This window comes from Schistocerca serialis, chromosome 11 (genome assembly GCF_023864345.2).
Source record: "Schistocerca serialis cubense isolate TAMUIC-IGC-003099 chromosome 11, iqSchSeri2.2, whole genome shotgun sequence".
Lineage (NCBI taxonomy): Eukaryota > Metazoa > Arthropoda > Insecta > Orthoptera > Acrididae > Schistocerca > Schistocerca serialis.
The window spans coordinates 126,563,033-126,580,649 of record NC_064648.1 but is presented as its reverse complement, the minus strand read 5'-3'; the positions used below and the strand labels follow the sequence as shown (position 1 = coordinate 126,580,649).

General features: G+C 41.3%; 1 protein-coding gene across 1 annotated transcript in view; it reads left to right on the top strand.

The window, feature by feature from the left end:
* Positions 1–17,617, top strand: part of LOC126426914 (transcriptional repressor NF-X1) — a 264,170-nt gene that overhangs the window by 90,368 nt on the left and 156,185 nt on the right. Inside the window, exons 7-8 of the mRNA XM_050089018.1 lie at positions 7,657–7,814; positions 12,576–12,793. Coding sequence (XP_049944975.1) covers positions 7,657–7,814; positions 12,576–12,793 — 376 coding nt within the window. The remainder of the gene's footprint in view (positions 1–7,656; positions 7,815–12,575; positions 12,794–17,617) is intronic.

The window sequence follows — 17,617 nt, the reverse complement described above, 5'->3', positions numbered from 1 at the left end:
TTTTCAACAACATTACGCGTTTCAACTTCTTCATTTTCAAAGGCAGTATTATGTCAGTCATATAAAACCGTTAGATACATTGCATCACATCAACATTCTCGAGCACATGACAAGCCAAACTGCTACAGCAGGGTAACAGTTTGCACTTGTCACTTGCTCGAGAATGTTGACGTGATACAATGTATCTGACGGTTTTATATGACTGACATAACACTGGCTTAGAAAATGACGAAGTCAAAATGCGTAAGGTTGTTTAAAAATAAAACTGTGGTCAAGACATAAGTTATTAAAAGTGCATCCAAATGGCCGTGTCATCCCACGGCATTTTCATGCAAATTGCAGCAGTTGCTGGTTAGCATTGCTGCCTCTGGATCACAGGGTCCCGGGTTTGATTTCTAGAGAGGTCGGGGATTTTCTCCACCCGGGGACTGGGTGTTTGTGTTGCCATCATCATTCACAAACATGGCGAGACTGCACAGTGAAAAGATCGGGAAATTGTACAGGCGCTGATAACCTCACCGTTGAGTGTCCCGCAAACCAAAATCGTCACCCCCACGCCGGACGTAAACAATGTGCTCTCTGCAGAGTTCCTCGGCCTACTCGAGTAGTACTAAACCTGCCTTCAACCACAGTAAAAGGAAAGTCATGATGATACAATTTTTAATCAAGGCTTTCCTTTACTGTATTCAACATATTGTTTGAAAATATTACATGCACCTCTATTGTAAATAAGAAAACATTATTGCTGTTACTGTTCTACTAACTTACATTCTCCGTAGACGAGTACCATTTCTATCTTCAGTTCATTAGTGTACATTCTACTCGCACACATCTTCATATGAAGACAGTTGACTAAATTGGCAGTATGCAGTTTCTGTGTGCTTCTATTTGTTTACTGTCAACTCCAGAAGGTTGAGTAGTTAACCCCGGTTGTTCTCAACCGTTCTTACACTACTACAACTGAGTGCAACTGCCCTCTGTCTGTGTGTGTGTGTGGGGGGGGGGGGGGGGTAGAGAGAGAGAGATAGATAGAGAGAGATAGATAGAGAGAGAGAGATAGATAGAGAGAGAGAGATAGATAGATAGAGAGAGAGATAGATAGATAGAGAGAGAGAGAGATAGAGAGAGAGAGAGAGAGAGTGTTAGAACGAAGGGGAATTCGTGGTGCATCGCAAGTGCTACCCACAACTGCTTCTCAGATAAGCAAACTAACTATCCACACAGTTAGGGTTGACACTTGTTTTAAAACACGCTTCCCCCGCATTACTCCTCTCCATTGCAGCACTTGCCTGACCTGCATCCGACAATCCCATTTAAAATCAAACAAGTTAAAATATTAATTCATGTATTTGTTTTGAAGCAACTAATGAACCAATTTCTGGACTACTCAAGGTACTATCTACAACTTGTGGAAGACATTTTCTTGAGAAATTAAGCATTTGTGACATAAATGCCCCAGTTTTATCATCAGCAATTTGAGACAGTGCACAAGATAAGTGTGTAATTGGAAGACCATGTGAGGAACCTGTAACCTCCACCACATTACTGCTACTAATTGAGAAAAAGTAATTATTGATAATTTATATAATCAGTTTTAGAGTCTTACAAAATTGTGATAATAGTAATGATCTTTTGAAAATAATTTATTTGCGTGACTGAAACAAAATCAAATTGTTTAGTTTTTACCCCTCAGAAAATTTCAATTCACTCCTCAGGGGGTAATTATCCTCAGTTTAGGAACCACTGAGTTAACATTTCCCTGGATACCTGCACTGTGTGCTGATTCAGAAGACACAGTCGATGTTTTGATCTGGACTCACTTTTGAGACGACGACGGTTCAAACCTATGTTTTCCGCAACTTCCCTAAATCGGTCCATGCAGATGCCAGGTGGTTCCTTTGAATGGGCAAAGCAAATTTCCTTCCCCCATCCTTGACGCAATCCGAGCTGTGCTCTGTCTGTAATAACCTCGATGTCAAACGGACATTACACCCAGTCTTGTTTCCTTCCTTACGTGTATTCAATAACATTGTGTTTATGTGAATGTTGTGTTGCACTATGCTTCTGAATAAGTCTTGAGGAGATGGAATGGATTACCTAATAAAAAATATAGGGTTCTGTTTAAAAAAGATGAACAGCTGGCCTTATATTTCTGAGAAGCAGAGTTGCAAAAAATAAAATAATGCTGCTTGGTGGCCCCCAGGTAACAAAGCAACATTTTGTTGACACATTTTTTATTTTGCGTCTGGGCAAAAAGTGGCTCGGAGTGGTCAAGATACAATAGACACACAGTATATTGGAGTTCAGAAATGAGCTCTCTATACTCATTTTAAACTCACCAGCAAGTCCTGGGATTTCGTCTCCAAAACTGCTGTCTCTGCGTAGACTCAGCTCGTAGATCTCCACTGCAGTCCACTTGTCACGTGAGCCTGTTGTCAGGTACGAGTGGACTTGTTCCACTCGGAAAGGAGAGCAAGTACAAGAGTTTGCAAGTATAACTGCAGACTTGTGACATTGCCACTACATACACTATTGTTGTTGTTGTTGTTGTTGTTTTCAGTCCAAAGACTAGTTTTATCCAGCTGCCCATGCTACTCTATCCTTTGCAAGCCTCCTCATCTCCAAGTAACTACTGCTAGCTACGTTTCTATCAATCTGCTTATTGTATTCATTTCTTGGTCTCCCTCTATGATTTTTACACCCCAAGCTACCCTCCGGTACTAAATTGGAGACCCCTTGATGCTTCAGAATGTGTCCTACCAACCGATCCCTTCTTGTAGTCAGATTGTACTACAAATTTCTCTTCTCCCCAATTCTATTCAGTACGTCCTCATTAGTTATGTGACCTACCCATCTAATCTTCAGTACTCTTCTACTCTCTTCTTGTCTACACTGTTTATTGTACGTGTTTCACTTCCATACATGGCTACACTCCATACAAATACTTTTAGAAAATACTTATTGACACTTAGTTCTGTACTCGATATTAACAAATTTCTCTTCTTCTGAAACACTTTCCTTGCCATTGCCAGTCTGTTTTATATCCTTCCTACTTCGGCCACCATCAGTAATTTTGCTGCCCAAATAGGAAAACTCATCTATTACTTTAAGGCCCTCATTTCCTAATCTAATTCTGTGAGCATCACCTAATTTAATTTGACTACGTTCCATTATCCTTGCTGTGCTTTTGTTGGTGTTTGTCTTATATCCTCCTTTCAAGATACTGTCCATTCTGTTCAACTGCTCCTCCAAGTCCTTTTCTGTCTCTGACAAAATTACAATGTCATTGGCAAACCTCAGAGTTTTTACTACTTCTCCCTGAACTTTAATTCCTACTCCAAATTTTTCTTTGGTTCCCATTACTGGTTGTTCAATGTACATATTGAATAACATCAGGTATACGATACAACCCTGTCTCACTCCCTCCTCAACCACCCCTTCCCTTTAGTGCTCTTCAATTCTTATAACTGCCATCTGGTTTCTGTACAAATTGTAACTAGCTTTCGTTCCCTGTATTTTACCCATGCCACCTTTAGAATTTGAAAGAGAATATTCCAGTCAACATTGTCAAAAGCTTTCTCAAAGTCTAAAAAATCCTGTTAGTGTAGGTTTCTCTTTCCTTAACCTATCCTTTGCGAGTATTGTCTCGTGTGTTCCTACTTTTAGTGTAGGTTTCTCTTTCCTTAACCTATCCTTTGTGAGTATTGTCTCGTGTGTTCCTACGTTTCTCCGAAATCCAAACTGATCTTCCCCGAGGTCTGCTCCTACCAGTTTTTCTATTCTTCTGTAAAGGATTCATGTTAGTATTTTGCAACCGTGACTTCTTAAACTGATAGTTTGGTAATTTTTACAGTCATGATTTTCGCTTTATAGCCATTCTCAAAATGCAAGTTGAATGTCTAATGTACCTGAATGACGCTAGCAACCATTGGGCATGATGATTATTATATACCATTAAAATGACTGACTGGTTAGTGGTGAATATTGTTCTGTTCATACATAAATTTATATAGAAAAACATTTTCAGACACTGTTGTAAGCTTATTTTGATATTTAATATCCATTCAGAGAATATTCTAAGAATTACATTGTCAGATACAAAGTTTTGACCTGTTACCAAACACTACGAAAAATCGTGACTTGAGGATGAAATGCAATCTAAATGGTAAGTAATTACGAAAATCAATTACAGAAATGAATGATAAGCTACACAACTCGCTATTAGCCCATAAATGCAAGTTGCCATTACCAAACGAATACAGAAACATTGCCCTTTTTTGTTGTAGGAACATGATAGTGACGTTGCTCTGTGCCCAGTTTTCATTTGCTGCAGCACACGTGTCTTCTCACGGTGGAGGTGGAATAAACAAGGATACAACCATTTTGTTTGCATTGGACGAAATTTGTTTGTTTCCTTGTCTCATACATGGACTGTAGTGTGAAACTTGTTCCAGTTATCGCTCCTCCTGTAGTGGAACATAGTTGCAATTGTGTACATTGCATCAATAAATTTTCGTCTTACACCCTCCACAGTTCCACAAAATGCAGCTTTGTTAAAGCCCATCTGATTCCGACAGTCGGCTATTACGCCTCCTTGTCAGTGCTACTTTACAGCAGCAAGATTGTTTGTTCCTCTTCCATTCTAACAATATTTCACAACTTGCTTTACACTCTTGCACACTTAAGAGAGAACATGCCGATGAGTGTGAAGAGAGTGCTGCGCCACAGTTTTGAAACTCGTCATACTCGTAAAACTACAGTGGGAACGAAGGAAGCCCAATAGCACTAACCTACATCTACATCTACATTTATACTCCTCAAGCTACCCAACAGTGTGTGGCGGAGGGCACTTTACGTGCCACTGTCATTACCTCCCTTTCCTGTTCCAGTCACGTATGGTTCGTGGGAAGAACGGCTGCCGGAAAGCCTCTGTGCGCGCTCGAATCTCTCTAATTTTACATTTGTGATCTCCTCGGGAGGTATAAGTAGGGGGAAGCAATATATTCGATACCTCATCCAGAAACGCACCCTCTCGAAACCTGGCGAGCAAGCTACACCGCGATGCAGAGCGCCTCTTTTGCAGAGCCTGCCACTAGAGTTTGCTAAACATCCCCGTAACGCTATCACGGTTACCAAATAACCCTGTGACGAAACGCGCCGCTCTTCTTTGGATCTTCTCTATCTCCTCAGTCAACCCGATCTGGTACGGATCCCACACTGATGAGCAATACTCAAGTATAGGTCGAACGAGTGTTTTGTAAGCCACCTCCTTTGTTGATGGACTACATTTTCTAAGCACTCTCCCAATGAATCTCAACCTGGTACCCGCCTTACCGACAATTAATTTTATACGATCATTCCACTTCAAATCGTTCGGCACGCATACTCCCAGATATTTTACAGAAGTAACTGCTACCAGTGTTTGTTCCGCTATCGTATAATCATACAATAAAGGATCCTCCTTTCTATTTATTCTCAATACATTACATTTGTCTATGTTAAGGGTCAGCTGCCACTCCCTGCTCCAAGTGCCTATCTGCTGCAGATCTTCCTGCATTTCGCTACAATTTTCTAATGCTGCAACTTCTCTGTATACTACAGCATCATCCGCGAAAAGCCGCATGGAACTTTCGACACTATCTAGTAGGTCATTTATATATATTGTGAAAAGCAATGGTCCCGTAACACTCCCCTGTGGCACGCCAGAGGTTACTTTAATGTCTGTAGACGTCTCTCCATTGAGATCGACATGCTGTGTTCTGTTTGCTAAAAACTCTTCAATCCAGCCACACAGCTGGTCTGATATTCCGTAGGCTCTTACTTTGTTTATCAGGCAACAGTGCGGAACTGTATCGAATGCCTTCCGGAAGTCAAGGAAAATGGCATCTACCTGGGAGCCTGTATCTAATCTTTTCTGGGTCTCATGAACAAATAAAATGAGTTGGGTCTCACACGATCACTGTTTCTGGAATCCATGTTGATTCCTACAGAGTAGATTCTGGGTTTCCAGAAACGACATGGTACGCGAGCAAAAAACATGTATTAAAATTCTACAACAGATCGACGTCAGAGATATAGGTGTATAGTTTTGCGCATCTGCTCGATGACCCTTCTTGAAGACTGGGACTACCTGTGCTCTTTTCCAATCATTTGGAACCTTCTGTTCCTCTAGAGACTTGCGGTACACGGCCGTTAGAAGGGGGGCAAGTTCTTTCACGTACTCTGTGTAGAATCGAATTCATATCCCGTCAGGTCCAGTGAACTTTCCTCTGTTGAGTGATATCAGTTGCTTTTCTATTCCTTGGACACTTATTTCGATGTCAGCCATTTTTTCGTTTGTGCGAGGATTTAGAGAAGGAACTGCAGTGTGGTCTTCCTCTGTGAAACAGCTTTGGAAAAAGGTGTTTAGTATTTCAGCTTTACGCGCGTGTCATCCTCTGTTTGAATGCCATCATCATCCCGGAGTGTCTGGATAGGCTGTTTCGAGCCACTTACTGATTTAACATAATCCAGAACTTCCTAGGATTTTCTGTCTAGTCGGTACATGGAATTTTACTTTCGAATTCACTGAACGCTTCACGCATAGCCCTCCTTACACTAGCTTTGACATTGTTTAGCTTCTGTTTGTCTGAGAGGTTTTGGCTGCGTTAATACTTGCAGTGAAGCTCTCTTTGCTTTCGCAGTAGTTTCCTAACTTTGTTTTTGAACCACGGTGGGTTTTTCCCGTCCCTCACAGTTTTACTTGGCACATACCTGTCTAAAATTCATTTTATGATTGCCTTGAATTTTTCCTATAAACATTCAACATTGTCAGTGTCAGAGTCAGAACAGAAATTTTTGTTTTGATCTGTTAGGTAGTCTGAAATCTGCCTTCTATTAATATTGCTAAACAGATAAACCTTCCTCCCTTTTTTTATATTCCTATTTACTTCCATATTCAGGGATACTGCAACGGCCTTATGATCACTGATTCCCTGTTCTGCACTTACAGAGTCGAAAAGTTCAGGTCTGTTTGTTATCAGTAGGTCCAAGATGTTATCTCCACGAGTCGGTTCTCTGTTTAATTGGTCGAGGTAATTTTTGGGTAGTGCACTCAGTATAATGTCACTACCCGTCCTAAACATCTGAGTGTCCCAGTCTATATGTGGTAAATTGAAATCTCCACCTAAGACTATAACATGCTGAGAAAATTTATGTGAAATGTATTCCAGATTTTCTCTCAGTTGTTCTACCACTAATGCTGCTGAGTTGGGAGGTCAGTAAAAGGAGCCAATTATTAACCTATCTCGGTTGTTGAGTGTAAACTCCACCATAATAATTCACAGGAAGTATCCACTTCTATTTCACTACAGGATAAGCTACTACCAACAGCAACAAATACGCCACCACCGGTTGCATGCAATCTATCCTTTCTAAACCCGTCTGTGCCTTTGTAAAAATTTCGGCAGAATTTATCTTTGTAATGTAACAGAGGTGCTTCGATTTGTGAAGAGTTCAACCTGCAACATTAGACTTGTACTTGCTGCATTTCCGACATCCACTCTACGTGCAGCTGTGATGTTCTCGAACTATCTCGTATACAATGGTATGTGATATCACTGTATAACAACATGTGGATGTAGGGAAGATTGACATGTGTGTGGCCGGATGCTGCAGGTCATGTGGCTGCGGCCGGGAGAGCCGGCTGGTGGTGTGCGGGCAGCAGGTGGTGTGCGGCGCGACGTGCGGCCGCTCCCTGTCCTGCGGACGGCACCGCTGCGAGCGGACGTGCCACCCGGGACCGTGCGGCAAGTGCCAGCTGGTAGAAACCAAAGGTAGGGTAGGGTAGCGGCTAACCCTCTCCCTCTCTCCTGCACCAGGCACACCCCCAAACTCTCTTCTTCATTATGTGCCTCCATAGCCGAAAGTCATAGCTATCATCAGCAAGTAAAGGCAACGTCTTGTTGGTAGATCCATTCTGAAATCTCTCACCATCTTTGCCATTTTGTTCTTGTTGCAGCTCATCTCCCCCTCCCGCTCCCCCTCCCCCTCCCTCTCCCCCTCCCCACTGTGTGTGTGTGTGTGTGTGTGTGTGTGTGTGTGTGTGTGTGTGTGTACTTTCTTTTATCATTTGTTCATTGAAATTTCTTTACAGAGAGGTCCCCAGCTGCGGGATCAACTTCTTGAAATCATCTATACAGTGGTGTAGGCTAAGCTCCCAAGTTTCACACGCTGCAGGCATCCACCCTGGTGAGAATTCATTTGGAAACTATTAACGAAAAATATTTTGGAATTTCGTGTGATGCTCTTCGGCTTTAAAAATAGTGGTTGAACAGCGTAACGATTAAGGTACAGGCCTCACGTGCAAGAGGTTGTGGGTAGAAATCTCATCAGGGTCTTTCAAAAAAAAATTAAAATCATTTTTTGAAATGACTTTGATCATTACTTTTATTCAATTAATTGGGTTAAACTTTTTTTATGTCATTTTAAGCAACATATTAACATTTTCAAATTGCTCTCTTTTTTTTTTCTTCCTATTGTTCTGTGTGATTTTAATGATTTTTATATACTAGTTTCAATTTAATTTCTTTTATTTTTATCAACCTATAATTTTGTCCATGTTATTCTATTTATTATTTCCATTCCTCATTTCACTTAAATTTAATTTATCTATAATCTCTTCTTTTGTTTAAATGTTCATCTGCATTACTTTGTCCATAGAAGAATAAGAATTAATGTTTCCTTGAAATTAATCATACAAAAAAGGTGCAAAATGTATATTTTGTTACAAAAGCTACATTTTTGGCACAACTGCTCAATTAATATAAATAGTAAATTAATATAAATAGTAAACAATTGAAAATCCTGGATTGAATGTAACAATATTATGCAAAGGAAAGTTGCCATTCGCCATATCGCTGAGTCGCAGATAGGCACAACAAAAAGACTGTTACAAATAAAGCTTTCGACAAGTAGGACCTTTGTCAAAAATAAACAAACACACACACACACACACACACACACACACACACACACGAACAAACGCAACTCACACACTCGACTGCAGTGTCAGCCAACTGTAGCCACACTTCAGTTACTGTGTGGCTACATTTGCCTGAGATTGCAGTCGTGTGAGTTAGTTCTGTTTGCGCACACGTGTGTGTGTGTGTGTGTGTGTGTGTGTTTATTTTTGACAAAGGTCCTACTTGTCGAAAGCTTTATTTGTGACAGTCTTTTTGTTGTGCCTATCTGCGACTCAGCATCTCCGCTATATGATGGCAACTTTCCTTTTCATAATATTATTAATATAAATAGAGTATTTTGGATTTTAGCCAATGCATTGGCACTTTCAAATCTTTAAATGTTATGATAGATGAATAAAAGTAGTTAAATTCACGATCACTAAGATCTGAAGTGGAAAAAGAATGATAGGAGCAAAAAATTAAAGCAGTTATGAAACTTAATACATTGATTAATAGGATGAACAAAGTAATATAAAAAAAGTTACATTTAATCCAATTACCCGAATGAAAATAATGAGCAAAATCATTTAGATAAAGATTTAAAAATAAAATTTTCCAAAGCACCTGATATGATTTGAATCTGCAACCTCATGCACATGAAGCCTGTACCTTAAATGTTACACTGTAGAACCATTCATTGAATGACCCTATTTTAGAACTGTAGAGTATCTTGCAAAATTCTGATTTTTACTAGCATATGAGAGCCTACCAGGGTGGATGCCAGCAGGGTTTGACACCTGGACCTTAACCTAAGTCTCCATATACAAGGTTTCATAAAGTCGATCCACCACTTGGGAACTCTCCTTGTCAGTGGAGGGTGTCAGCGAGAAAAAGTTTTGTAAAGATTTGAAACTGTGTGTAAACTTTGTCAGAAGTTGTTAAATGTCCTCATTCTCGTATACTGAATGAATGAATTGTGTGTACTTGTGGGCTGTCAGTTTTTCTGCCTCAAGACAAATGTACAGCTTCTAACAGTAATAATTATCTTATTGTGTTGAACTTTTAACAGAAGGCTATACTTCGTAATGAGTAGATTGTGACAGCACTTTAAGTTTTTAAAATTGACCAATAAGTACTTGAAATATTGGAAATCTGATCTTTGTTGCCTCCTATGCTGTAACTGGTACTGTGTTTGAGGATAGCGTTTTTGTAATATAGAGGAGTTAACTCCATTTCCACTTGTTATTCATCTGGACCCCTATGAGTTGGTGCACAGTGTGCTGAATTTACTGTAGTATCATCAATGTCTACGTCTGGAGCTGAAAGGTCATCATTACTTCTTTGACATTACAAAATGAGACCCTGTGAGACACAAACTTTAAGTGTTAGCCAAATATGTCTACAGGCAGTTCACAGCTATCATTGGAGCTGTGTTCCTAAGATTGACTTTGTATCCATTGGAGTTCTTGTCATCAGCAAACATTAAAGTTTTTGAAGTGTCCTTTGGTATCTAGCAGAATAATAAAACACTATGCTGCATACATTAGTACAATATTTAGCCATTTTACTTTCAGAAATCTTCAGTTTCCTGAACAATTAAAGTACTCAATAGCGAAACTGCTTTATAAAAAGGAGAAATGGATAATGTAGACAATTTTACACCTATGTCTACGCCATCAATGTCTGCTAAAGTTATTGAAAAGGCTATACATGTGAGGGTAATTGATCATTCCACTTCACATAATGTACTGTCAAATGTAAAGATTGGTTTTAGACGTGGTTTAAAAACTGAAAATGCTATATTCTCTTTTTCACTGTGAAGTATCGGACAGATTAAAGAAAAAGTTGTAAACACTAGACATTGTCTTTGACTTAACCATAGGGATTTGTTGTGTTGATCGTAAAATGTTACTGCAGAAATTGGACCATTGTGGAATAAGAATAGCAGCTGACAGTTGTTTGGTCCTTTTCATACTTTTAAGGGCAGTCAGCAGAAGGTCATTCTCCACAGTATGAGGGTCAGTGCTGGGACTGCTTCTGGTAAGTGACTGAGAGATATTTCTCTTTTCTGATGACATTAGCATGGATGTGAAGAGTATTGACTGACTGCAGCATAGGCAGTGTCTCAGGTAGTGCAATTCAAGACTAAGTTTCTTGGCTTGTTGGAAATAAATTGATGCTAAATCACAATAAGACTCAGATTTAGTTGCTGAGTAACAATTCAACAAAAGTCACATTTTGATTATTCAGAACGGAAATAAGATTAGTGAGTCTGCCAAACCCAAATTCCCAGATGTTTAGATAGATGGTAAGCTGTGATGGAAAGCCCATGTTCAGGATCATGTTCAAAAACTTAATGCTGCTATATGTACCATTAGAACAGCATCTGAAATAAGTGCTATTCCAAAAGGAAAATTAGTCTGCTTTGCTTATTTTTATTCACTTATGACGTACAGTTTGGGGTAATTTTTCCCTTTTGCAAAGGGTATATTTTGGCTCGGAAAAGGGCGTTCGAGCAGTATGTGGTGTAAGTCCACGAACCTCTCGTTGTCCCATTGTCAGCAGTCTGGGAATTCTGATAGTAGTTTTTCAATACATATTTTTTTCAATCGTGTTTTGTTGTTAACAGTATGACCGTATTCCCAAGAATTAGCAGCTTTCACTCATTTAATACCAGGCAGGCTTTTGGTTCACATCTCCCTGACTCTTGTGAGATAAGGTGTATAGTATTGTGTTACATCCATATTCAGTAAAGTAGTAGAACAATTAAAAAATATTAGCAGTAATTCATAAACTTTACAGGCAGAACTGAAGAATTTCCTCATGGTCCACTCATTCTGTTTCTTTGGGGAGTTCCTGGATAAAAATTCACCAAATACATATGTTATATTGTTGATTGCGCAATTTTTTCCTTGGCAGGGTGTCACCTGTGACTCGCGTAGATTTTAACTTATCTCGTATTAATGTTTGTGATGTTAATTTTATGTACTGTCTCATTCCGTAACTGTGGAGATTTGCTCATCGGTTTAGGCCTAGAAAACTAGATGTGGACAATAAAACCATAAAATAAAGCAACTTGTTGGAAGGTAATTTACATACTTTATGTCCCATAGGTTACAAGGAAGAGTGGACCCAATACAAATCCCTGTGGCTCTCCACATGTTATGTTGCTCCATTGTGAGGATATTTTCAGGCCAGAGATACAGCTGATTAGTGAGACACTCTGCTTTTTGTTATAAAGATAAGATTCCATACGTGCAAGAGGGGTGCCATAAATACCATCGCACTTCAGTTTCCCAAGTGGAATTTTATGATCCATACAGTCAATTTTTTTGTTTACTTTTGCTAGCACTTCACTTGTGACTCTCTTATTGTTTTCTCTGTGGAGAAGCCTTAATGACAACTAAACTCAACAAGATCTGCTCAGCTAAATGAGTAAGTATTGTATCGTACACCCCTATCTTACTAATTTCTCAAAAAGCTAGTGTTTTTCATTTAACGTATTGCTATAAATATCAGCTTCTGTTGCTAACAGGGCTTTTCCTCTTGTGTGACATTATAAGTCTTTCTACATCAAAGTTGTTAAACTTGAAATGTGAGACACAGTACAAAGTTAGGATGCAACCTTTGCAGTGTGCTGGTGCGGCAAGACAACTCGAGAGGTACCCTGCGACTCGGACGAGGCCCGAGCCGACAGCTTCGCTTGCGGCGAGGTGTGTGGACGCGCGCTGGCGTGCGGCAACCACCGGTGCGAGGCGGCGTGCCACGAGGGGCGGTGTGCCCCCTGCGCGCTCTCGCCGGACGTCGTCACCCACTGCCCCTGTGGCAAGGTGGCTCTGCGGGACATGCAGGTGAGCAACACCACGGCTCGGTCTGGAGTTCTCAGAATTTTGAGACTGTCATTTGGAGGTTCCAGCTGTGTCGAGCAGTTCAGCCTCTGTAAGTTTTCAACGAGATTACTGCCACTTTTTTAGCAAATGGCGTTGACATCCTCGTACAGTTTCATTACCACTTGCAACTGCACTGTCAGCGTATGTGGCAATGTACACAGATTTTTATGTCGCTTAATAGTGTGTTTGTCCACCTTAGGAACGAAATACAGTATAGATTCTCTGTGGCATGGTTCTGACAAGTCCCTCGTAGGTTTCTTTATGTAATGGGAATTTTTGTTATTCCTAAAGAATGTTTTTTATTGATTTACTGCTTTTATTAATTTTTCCTTATGGAGTCCAGTTCCTTCAGTGATTCCGTTTTTATACCATCGGCGGTGGCAAAGTAATGTCCTTTCGTGGTTCTCTTCAGCCTCGGGAATATAAAGAAGTTGCAGGAGTCCGTGTCCAACGAATACAGCGGGTGAGGCAACATAATTATTTTGTAACAAAATTGTTAAGGCTTTTGTGGCCACTTGTTGACAAATTGCCTATTGGCTTCTGTCTCGGGTTCTTCTGCCGACGTTCGTCTAATGATTTTTCTGACGTTTCGCCAGCACGAGTGGCTGGCATTGTCAAAGCTTCACCCTCCCTTGCCGGTGGTGAACTGGAGCCGAGCTCGCAGCCGCAGACTGTATGTACCTGGCGCGCCAACGTCCGAGGGCTTCTCCGTGGTCATTTCCGGTGCGATTCTCCTATTGCTACCTGCGACAGTTGTTTGCTGCAGTACGGGAAGCAAGGATCCGTTTACTTTAAGGCTTTCCTCTTTCTTGATCAAACTATTCGCGTGTTTTTTAATTTCTACAGCTTCTCTGAACAAGCGTGTGTGATAGTGCTTCTCTACAGCCAGAACTTCCGTGTCGGCGAATTTTATTACGTGGTCGGTCTCATTCAGTGCGTGCTCTGCCACGGCCAATTTCTCCACCTGCCCCAACCTGCAATGTCGCTTATGCTCTTTGATCCTGGTGTTAATGGATTGTCCAGTCATTCCGACATAAACTTTTCCGCATGTGCATGGTATACGGTATATTCCCGACATTGCAAGTGGGTCTCTTTTCTCCTTCGACGATCTAAAACACTCTTTGATCTTCCTTATCGGTTTGGAATTCGTCTTTACGCCATGTTTGCGCAATATACGGCCGATTCTGTCCGTCACTCTGGGAATGTATGGCAGAAAGGCCGTACCCGACATTTCTTTTTCTGGTTCCTTACTTCGCCGAGTGTTTGGCTCTGTTACACTTCTAATATAATTTGTGGAGTACCCACTGCTCCTCAGGACAAGAGCAAGACATCAGAAAGCTCTTCCATGCATGTCTCACCACGAGCTATTTCACGTGGAATGGCACCACACCACGAAAGTATCATCGACGTACCTGTGCCACACCTTAGGTTTGCAAGTCGCTGAGTCCAGTGCCTGTGCTTCGAATTGTTCCATGAAGAAGTTGGCCACCACTGGACTGAGAGGACTGCCCATGGCGACGCCTTCCAGATGTTCGTAGAAATTGCCATTCCACGTGAAATAGCTCGTGGTGAGACATGCATGGAAGAGCTTTCTGATGTCTTGCTCTTGTCCTGAGGAGCAGTGGGTACTCCACAAATTATATTAGAAGTGTAACAGAGCCAAACACTCGGCGAAGTAAGGAACCAGAAAAAGAAATGTCGGGTACGGCCTTTCTGCCATACATTCCCAGAGTGACGGACAGAATCGGCCATATATTGCGCAAGCATGGCGTAAAGACGAATTCCAAAACGACAAGGAAGATCAAAGAGTGTCTTAGATCGGCGAAGGAGAAAAGAGACCCACTTGCAATGTCTGGAATATACCGTATACCATGCACATGCGGAAAAGTTTGTCGGAATGACTCGACGATCCATTAACACCAGGATCAAAGAGCATAAGCGACATTGCAGGTTGGGGCAGGTGGAGAAATCGGCTGTGGCAGAGCACGCACTGAATGAGACCGACCACGTAATAAAATTCGCCGACACGGAAGTTCTGGCTGTAGAGAAGCACTATCACACGCGCTTGTTCAGAGAAGCTGTAGAAATTCAAAAACACGCGAATAGTTTGATCAAGAAAAAGGAAAGCCTTAAGGTAAACAGATCCTGGCTTCCCGTACTGCAGGAAACGACCGTCGCAGGTAGCAAGAGGAGAACCACACTGGAAATGACCGCGGAGAAACCCTCGGACGTTGGCACGCCAGGTACATGCAGTCTGCGGCCGCGAGCTCGGCTCCAGTTCACCACCGGCAATGGAGGGTGAAGTTTTGACAATGCCAGCCACTCATGCTGGCGAAACGTCAGAAAAATCATTAGATGAATGTCGGCCAAAGAAACCGAGACTGAAGCCAATAGGCAATTTGTCAATTATTTTGTTGTTTACCAAAAAATCACGAACAAGCGTAGACGGTGAGCAGGAGCATTAACGTGGTTTTGTTTTGGTTCTTGTTGTTTTCTTGAGATTGCCTCACGTGAACTGTGCATAACTTCCAGGAAGTATTTCTTATTGACCATACAACCATAAGGCAGGAACTCATGATGCACTATCCCAGTCTAATTGAAGAAAACTGTGTGAAGAACCTTCACATGTGATCGAACGTGTCGAATATTTTTCAGTCTTAGCTCTTCAGGCAGTTCCCATTGGGACATTGGAGCCTCAGTTTTGACATCTTACCCACAATTCCATGTTTCGTCACCTGTTATAAACTCCTTTAGGAGTTCTCAGTTGTTGTTGACTTCCTTCAGCAGTCCCCCCCGAGTGATTACTACGCTATGTTGGTTTTGGTCAAAATTCAACAATTTTAAAACACTTTGCTGATACATGTTTCATGACCTAAATATCCGAATAGAATTGCATGGCGTGAGCCAAGGGATATGTTAACATCATCAGCACCTTCCCTGATGGTGATTTGGTGATTTTCCAGAACAATTTTCTTCACTTCTTCCACATTGTCATCAGTAATTCATGTGCTAGGGCATCCAGGACCGCCATTTTCAACATCCTTTTTGACCACTTGTAAACTCTTGTCTTACACATTGTAGATTCACCAAAAGCCACAGTCAACATTTCATACGCTGTGCTGCACTTCATTCCAGTTTTTTGGTGAAATTTAATGCATATTCTTTGATTTATCTTTCTCAAAAACATATATATCATTTTCGACTGTCAACAATGAACTATATATTCATAAAAGCTGAAAATGTGAACATATGTACCGAAAACATCTTTTTAAAAACAAATTGAAAATCAGGTGTAGAAAGCCTGCGAAATTATAAATTTCCATTATATTTTTATCACATCACCTGTTTGGCTTCAGATGTTTCTGCTCATGTCAAGCAATTCCCATAAATTGTGGGCTGATGGTTTGTGAAAGTAGAGCTGCCATCCAATAGTGTTGCAGATAACCTCCATCACTTTCAGATCGAGCGAATTTGAAGGGAAGATGTCAGTGTTTGTTGACTCTCGTGTTCCTCAAACACCAGGCCACAATTCTCACTGTGTGACATGGACATTTATTGGGCTGAAAGATGCTATTGCCATCAGTGAAGACATCTAGCAATAAGGGATGCATGCTGTTGGCAATAATGTTCGTGAGTCCATGACTGACATGGTGCTTTTGATTACTATAACAGGACCCTAGCACGGCCTGGTGAGTGCCACCCGTAGCATAATATCCCCTCTAGTGGCAACTGTTCAGCTGGATGGTGGTGTATCAGGACACAATCATCAACCGGTGTAGGGCAAGGGTAAGCCAAAAATTCACCCCCAACATAGCTATACATTTTATTGCAATACAGATAAGACACATATGTTAACATCATTTTTCTTTCAATATGGCGACCTTGCCTTTCAATGCACTTAACGCATCATTGCACAAGCTTCCTGACGCACTAAGAAAAGAAGCTTCCCGGCTGAGCAGTGAGCCACACGTGCACCACATCCTTCATTTCTCAGTCCGAGGTGAGTCAGTGGCCTGTTAATACAGTTTGAGTGAAACTGACAAGTTGCAGTTGAAAGGGGGGAAAGATCAGGACTGTACGGTGGGTGGGCTGTTACTTGAAACTCGTGTTCCCGCAGTGTGGGCAGAGGTATGTAGATGGGCATTGTCGTCCAACAACACACCACCTTTTGACAGTAGACCTCGGCGTTTTCTTGGAATTCCAGACTTTAGCCTCTCAGTAAGCACCTCATTGTAACATGCACTGTTTATTGTTGTCACTCTCCTGATTATGTTCCAGTACTGGACCTTCTGCATCCCAGAAAAGGGTAATCGTAAGTTTTCCTGCAGACCGTTCGGTTTTGAACTTTCTCTTGCTGGGCAGTTGTGGATGTTTCTCTGCCATGCACACTCTGGCTCGTAATGGTGGATCCGTGTTTCATCACCAGTGATGATTCTGTCTAAGAAGGCACCAAGTTCAGTACCAAAGTGATCCAGATGCTTTTGACAGATGTCCGAGCACGTTCGTTTATGCATAGCTGTGAGCTGTTTGAGAACACATCTCGTACAGACTTTATGAAACTCCTGACTGTTGTCGACGATTTTACGGGCAGAACTGTGACTAATTTGCAGACAATGTTCCATGTCATCAAGTCACTTGCCTACCAGTACTGTGTCGTGTGCACTCTAAATGTTGTTGTCATCATTTGTGACCGTGGATCATTGCCCGGCTTCTTTCTCACGTGTAGCACTTACGCGATCATTTCTGAATTTTGTAATCCAGTCATAGACACTCCATTGCGGTATG